At 52.7% G+C, this 7,003-nt stretch overlaps 1 protein-coding gene across 1 annotated transcript; it reads left to right on the plus strand.

The window, feature by feature from the left end:
- The first annotated feature begins 370 nt into the window (after positions 1 to 370).
- C1H1orf216 (chromosome 1 C1orf216 homolog) lies at positions 371 to 5,721 on the plus strand. Its single transcript, XM_003812575.5, has 2 exons — positions 371 to 897; positions 3,270 to 5,721. Exon 2 carries the CDS (start codon positions 3,275 to 3,277, stop codon positions 3,962 to 3,964), a length of 690 nt encoding a protein of 229 aa, XP_003812623.1. The 5' UTR covers positions 371 to 897; positions 3,270 to 3,274; the 3' UTR covers positions 3,965 to 5,721.
- Positions 5,722 to 7,003: the final 1,282 nt, after the last annotated feature.

The raw sequence follows: 7,003 nt of genomic DNA on the forward strand, positions 1-7,003 counted from the left end.
TTTTTAGTAAAGGTGGGGTTTCACCATGTTGGCCAGGCTGGTCTCGAACTCCTGACCTCAGGTTATCCGCCCGCCTCGGCCTCCCAAAGTGCTGGGGTTACAGGCGTGAGCCACCGCACCCGGCCTCAGTGACTTTAGTCAAGTAAGCACAAAAAGGAATATATAATTCCAAATTGTGATAAATGCTATGAAGAAAAGGAATGTGCTCTGACATAAAGGGGGGAACGAATGTGATCTAGGGAGTCAGAGATCTCTCCGAGAAGAGATCTGAAATAGGAGTAAGTCGAGAGGGGGAAGAGAATGCTAGACCGAGGGAACAGTGCGTGCCAAAGCCGCGTGGCGGAAAGGGGCGTGCGGGAGGGTAACTGCGGAGAGGGAGGGTAGAGGACGAAGCCGGAGAGGCAGACGAAGGGCAGGACGCACAGAGCCCCGCGGCTGCCGCCTTAGGGTTTGTCCCGGCGGTGGGGAAGCCATTGAGGACTTTAACGCCGGAAGGTGGTGACTAATCAGATTTCACTTGAAAATGGCACGGTGTCTGCAGCGAGGCTAACTGATGGGAAGGGCCCAGCGAATGCCAATGGGAGAGAGCACCGGACCTGGAAGGCCTGGGTCAACGCGGCCCCGCGCGGGGGCGAAGCGGTTCCGGCGCAGGGGCCTGGCGCGCGGCTCCGCGGAAAACCGAACCGGCCCACGTGGGACCGGCAGCTCCGCCCAGCTGCGCAGACGCCGCCTGACTCCGCAGTCCGGGCCTGGGGCTGGGCGCGCTGCCCGGGATCCCCGCACCCACGCCTGGACCGCGGAGACGCCCAGGCCGAGGAACCCCCAGCCCAGGGACTAGACACCACCAGGGCCGGGCGGAGCCAGAGCCAGACGCGCCGGAGCGGGCGCCTCTACGCCGTGAGTCCGAGGCGGGGGCGCGGGGGCGGGGGGGCTTGGGGCCCAGCCGCGGGAAGCGGGGAGTCACAGCGGCCTCCTTCGAGGAGACTAGGGAAGGATGGTCTCTGTCTCCTGGGGTGGTCTCTCACTCCCGCAAGGCCAGAAAAGGAGGCTGCCTCCTGTTTGGGCGGAGACCTAGTCTTGGTGTGTCGGGGTTCCCATTTTACTATCTCTGAGAACCCTGTGATCCCTAGCGCCACCCCCACCCCATCCCAGCTTCTTCACGGCCCCATCCAAGTATAGGAAAAATAAAAAATTGGGGCGAGGGGAGATCTCTAGGCACCTTCCCACAAGCCTTGCTTAGAGGGCGATTAGAAAGGAACTGTTCTTACACCCTTCTCCCCAGGACTTCTGCCCATTGCTGGGGGTGGGGAGGGTCCATGCCACGTATGGAGCGCCTTCCAGTGCCGGCTCCACTTACAATATCCTTCCTCTTCATGCTCTTCAATTGTTCTAATCCCAGTGCTGTTTGGTCAGTAGAATCCCTTTATCAGTTCAAACCCTAATTTTGGTTAGAAGCAGGTTATGGAGGAGAGAAGAGTGGTGTGGTATGCCCTCCCTCCAGGGCCTCAGGATGGAGCAAGCTAGGGACGGGGACGCAAGATAGTGGCCGTGTTCCAGAGGCATTGGGAGGGAACGGGGCAGGCTCAGAAGAAAAGCTTGTCACTGGGGAAGGCGGGGCTCCCTGGCTGGGGTAGGAAAGGGAACCAAACCCAGCTCTTCCAGAACCCAGCTCTTCCAGCCCTGGGGAGTCGAGAGTGGATTTCTGAGCATGGAAATTCACTGCAGTCTCTTCTCCCATTCACTCACTTAGCAAGTACCTGTATGCACAGACAGCCTGGTTCAGGGCTCTATGCTGGCTGACTCTGGTGAATATGATGGAGGATATATACAGGAAGTCCAAGCCAGATTACAAACTGCTATTACAAGATCATTACCACAAACCAAAAATGCCAGTTGAATAGACATTCACTGATCGTCGACCATGTATGCCAGGGACGGATGCAAAGTTGGATAAGACAGTGTATACCCAGCGCAGTGGGGACCCAGAGGAAGGCATAACTAACCATGCTTGTTTATGTAATATTGATTGGGGCAGTATTAAGACGGCTTCAGAGACATGGGGACATGGAAACATGGGGATATTACAGCTAATTTTGAAGTACAAAAAGGAATTTGCTGGGTGGAGAAGGGAGGAGCTTTGAGGGAGGGGAGAGGAAGGATATTGTAGGCCAAAGGAATACTGTAAGAAGAACAATGGTATGTTTTGAGATCTCTGGGCAGTTTGCTATGATGGGAGGGGCAGAGTGGCAAGAGGCAGGTATGGAGGGGTGAGCAGGAGCCAGATCAAACAGGGTGTTGTAGGCCAGGTAGAGGTTTAGCAGGAATTCAGGGAGGGCATTAGGAGTGGTGACAAGTGAAATTTACATTTTTAACTGGAGGCAGAGAGATCAGTGAAAAGGCCGAGGCAATAATCCAGGTCAGAAATGGCCTGGAAGAGGAAGAATGGTCAGAATGTGGTTATTAATGAGATGGGAGAAGGAAGGATAGTGAGGAGCCCAGGATTCTCTCAGCTTTCCGGATGGAGTACAGAGCCATCTTGCTGAGGATACTGAAGGAGAGCTTGTTTGGTTGTGTAGAATTTTGGCGGGGGGGCGGTGGTGGAGGGGGATGATGTCACTCTGTCACCCAGGCTGGAGTACAGTGGCGCAATCTCGGCTCACTGCAACCTCTGCCTCCTGGGTTCAAGTGATTCCCCTGCCTCAGCCTCCCAAATAGCTGGGATTACAGGTGCCTGTCACCATGCCTGGCTAATTTTTGTATTTTTAGTAGAGATGGGGTTTCACCATGTTGGCCAGTCTAGTCTCGAACTCCTGACCTCAGGTGATCTGCCTGCCTCGGCCTCCCAAAGTGCTGGGATTACAGGTATGAGCCACCATGCCTGGACTGGTTATGTAGAATTTGAGGAGCCTATGGTTGGTTGCAGGGTTGGATAGCAGTTGGATCTGGGCTGAAGACAGATCTGAGAGTCACCAGCATATGATGGTCCTTGAAGCTACAGCAGAGAATGAGGTCCTCTGGAGAGAAATGCACAAAATCAGAAGACAGCCTGGCTCAGGACGGAGGAAAACCCTCTGCAGGAGACTGAGAATGAACAGGTAGACAGGGAGGATGAAAACCACGAAGGGAAGTGTTACCAGAGTCAAGAGAAAGGGCTTGACAGGGAGTGGCCAGGCTCTTGCTTGCAGCCTTGTCCCTGCAGCTAAGTTGCCCTGACTTCAGGCACCCCACCCTGTCCTACTGTGACTCGGTCTCCTGCTTTCCCTTTACAGACTAGATGTTCGCCATCCAGCCAGGGCTAGCTGAGGGGGGCCAATTCCTGGGGGACCCACCTCCTGGAGTATGTCAGCCCGAGCTCCAACCAGACAGCAACTCCAACTTCATGGCAAGTGCCAAGGATGCTAACGAGAATTGGCATGGGATGCCAGGCAGAGTGGAACCTATCCTGAGGAGGAGCTCCTCTGAGTCACCCTCTGACAACCAAGCCTTCCAGGCCCCTGGATCCCCTGAGGAAGGGGTGCGCAGCCCCCCAGAGGGGGCAGAGATTCCCAGGGCTGAGCCTGAGAAGATGGGTGGTGCTGGCACAGTCTGCTCCCCTCTGGAGGACAACGGCTATGCCAGCAGTTCCCTGAGCATTGACAGCCGTAGCAGCAGTCCTGAGCCTGCCTGTGGGACCCCGCGAGGCCCTGGCCCTCCCGATCCCCTTCTGCCCTCAGTGGCCCAGGCTGTGCAGCACTTACAAGTCCAGGAGCGCTACAAAGAGCAGGAGAAGGAAAAGCACCACGTGCACTTGGTGATGTACCGTCGCCTGGCACTGCTCCAGTGGATCCGGGGCCTGCAGCATCAGTTGATTGACCAGCAGGCCCGACTGCAGGAGAGCTTCGACACCATCCTAGACAACCGGAAGGAGCTTATTCGCTGTCTCCAGCAGAGGGCAGCACCATCCAGGCCCCAGGACCAGGCCTAAGGGTGTGCCTCCACAAGTGTGCAAGGGTATATGTATATATTTGCAGGCATGTGTGAGGCGCACTAGTAAGTACATAATTTGCTGGCATGATTGCAGGTAGGCATGAGTGTGTATGTGCTAACATGTAGGCTGGTGTGTGTAGGCATGTGTGAATAAGCATGTATAAATGAGCTTAAGTGTGCTGTGTGCACATGTGTACACACAGCTAATTTATCTGCAGACCTATATGTGAGCATGTAAGAGTGAACATATGTGTGTGTGTGTAGTATGTAAGAATGAGGAACTCTGTATGTGCATGTGTAGACAGGTACCCAGCAGTGTGTGTATATGCGCATGAGTGAGGATGTATAGGCAGAAGATGTGTGTGTCTATGAGTGAGTTTGAGTGTGCAGGCTTGTATTAGGTGTATGTGAGGAAGCCCTTGTGTGTGCAGGGGTGCACATGTTTGGCCACAGGCATGGGAGGTGTATGTTAGGAGCATGTGTGTTTGTAGGCAGACTCATGAGCAGGTGTGTGCAAATATATATCCAGCTGCACTGTGGGTGTCCACCCACACCTTGTGTTCCTCATGGCCTACCCCAGCCTTTCTTCTCCACTGGGTCCCACTGTTCCCTGGAGACAGAGGGCTAGCATGCTGTCATTTATCTGAAGGTTGTGGCTGACCCATTCTCCTGAGATTTCCCAGGCCACCTCTCCTTTCCCTTTCCCTCACTTAACCCAGACTTGCTCAGCTGAGGCTATTGTCCCTGATGTTGGCTTTACTTGTAGGAGGTTTAGTGGCTGCTCTGGCCTGCCATGGAATTTTGGCTGCAATTTTGGCAGTGTGTGGAGAACTGGTATCAGGAAGGAGAACCAGGAGTAGTGATGAAGATGATGGTGGGGATGGGGACAGAGGACATAGGGGACTGTCCCTCTTGAACTCTGCCTTTGGGCACATGGGAGATGGGGACAGGAAAGATGATAACAGTGGAACCCTGTGAAGAATAGGAGAATGGGAATTCTAAAATACCAGTTCCCAAACAAACCATCTCTCCATTGGAAAAGGAGCTGTTGCAAACCCTGTTTATTTAAGCTTCTGATGAAAAGCAATGTATGTTTATAAGCTTGCAAGTAACAGACAAGATGTTCCAAGGCCGATGAGGAAAATATCGCTTCCCTGTCTCTGCCTCTACCTTGCTGTGCCTCTCTGGCTTTAGCAGCATTGGATGTTGAATTGGTTTGGTTCATTTCTCTGAAGTCGGACTGTCAGGAGGAGCCAGAGGTTGGCTTTCTGGGATGTGAAGGGGACGGTGTCAGCCTAAGCCTCTGGAAATGCTTAGGATGCTGAATTTTAACCCCTTCTTTCACTGCATGGCCCTTCAAACAGGGATTGGCAGGCTCCGTGAGTTACAGAGTGGGTGAGTCTTGGAGAGAACCAATGACTAAGGTAGCTTAGCTCTCTGCTTTGTTCTTGGGAGCCAAGAGAATGCAAGATCCTGGTGGGTGAGCAGTGGTATGAAGAGGGGACACTGGTGGGTGAACAGTGGCATGGAAGTCACTGATGCAGCCTCTGGCCCTCAGTCTCCCTATCGGCAAAGTGGGGGGCTCTTCCTATCTCTAAAGAGTTTCATCCCTGACAGGTGGATGGATGAAAGATCCAGAGAGTGGGGGTGAGGGGTGGGCCCTGAAGACTTTTTGTCTGTAGCTCTTGCATATTGAGTGTATAAACCCGGCTTCTGGACCAACCCAAGATGAATAAACTGGGGCAGAGAATTACATTTCTTGAGTATGTGTTTTTCTTCTACCTGTTGTCTGATGGCCTCTTTTTCATACCATCTGAGCTCCCCTTTTGAGTAGGGTCCTGGACTAGGAGCTAGGGAGGTGGTTTTGGGGAAAGACACTGAAGAATTTAGACTGCTGTGCCTGGCGATCCAATGGGGTGGAGAAGTCTCTCAGGGGCCATCCAGTGTGACAGAGGAGACTTGACTTCTACACTGAGAGCCCCATATGGGATTGTCCTTGTCCTGTGTCACCTTTGGGCCTAAATGAATTGCGAGGGACACATACCATATACACTCGTACATACTCAACTGTACCCTGGGCAGGGCATGGTGGCTCACACCTGTAATCCTAGCACTTTGGGAGGCTGAGATGGGTGGATCACCTGAGGTCAGGAGTTCAAGACCAGCCTGGCCAACATGGTGCCTGTCTCTACTAAAAATACAAAAATTAGCCAGACGTGGGGACGGGTGCCTGTAATCCCAGCTACTCAGTAGGCTGAGGCAGGAGAGTCGCTTGAACCTGGGAGGCAGAGGTTGCAGTGGGCAGAGATCGTGCCACTGCATTCCAGTCCGGGCAACAAGAGGGAAACTCCATCTCAAAAAACCAAATAAAACAAAAAATAAAACACCAAGTACCCTGGTGTCATCACTTCCCTGAAGGGTGCTATGACTATGACTATGATTTCGGGTCCTTAGATGGTTTTGACACACATGTAGTTATAACATACAGTCATCCTTTGTTATCTGAGGGGATTGGTTCCAGGATCCCCAGGGATACCAAAATTCACAAATCTGAAATACTGTATTTTATTTTTATTTGATTTGATTCTTTATTTTTGGAGACAGCGTCTCCAAGATACGCCCAAGCTAGAGCGTAGTGGTGCAATCATAGCTCACTGTACCCTTGAACTTCTGGGCTCAAGTGATCCTCCCACCTTAGCCTCTGAGTAGCTGGGACTACAGGCACACACCACCACACCCAGCTAATTCTTAAGTTTTTTTGTAGTGATGGCTTCTTGCTATATTGCCCAGGCTGGTCTCAAGCTCCTGGCTTCAAGCCATCCTCCCACCTGAGCCTCCCAAAGTGCTGGGATTACAGGTGTGAGCCACTGCGCCTGGCCAACATTTTTATTTTATTTTATTTTATTTTATTATTATTTTTTGAGACGGAGTCTCACTGTGTTGCCCAAGCTGGAGTGCAGTGGTGCGATCTCGGCTCACTGCAAGCTCCGCCTTCCAGGTTCACACCATTCTCCTGCCTAAGCCTCCCGAGTAGGTG

Source organism: Pan paniscus, chromosome 1 (assembly GCF_029289425.2).
Source record: "Pan paniscus chromosome 1, NHGRI_mPanPan1-v2.0_pri, whole genome shotgun sequence".
NCBI classification, from domain to species: domain Eukaryota; kingdom Metazoa; phylum Chordata; class Mammalia; order Primates; family Hominidae; genus Pan; species Pan paniscus.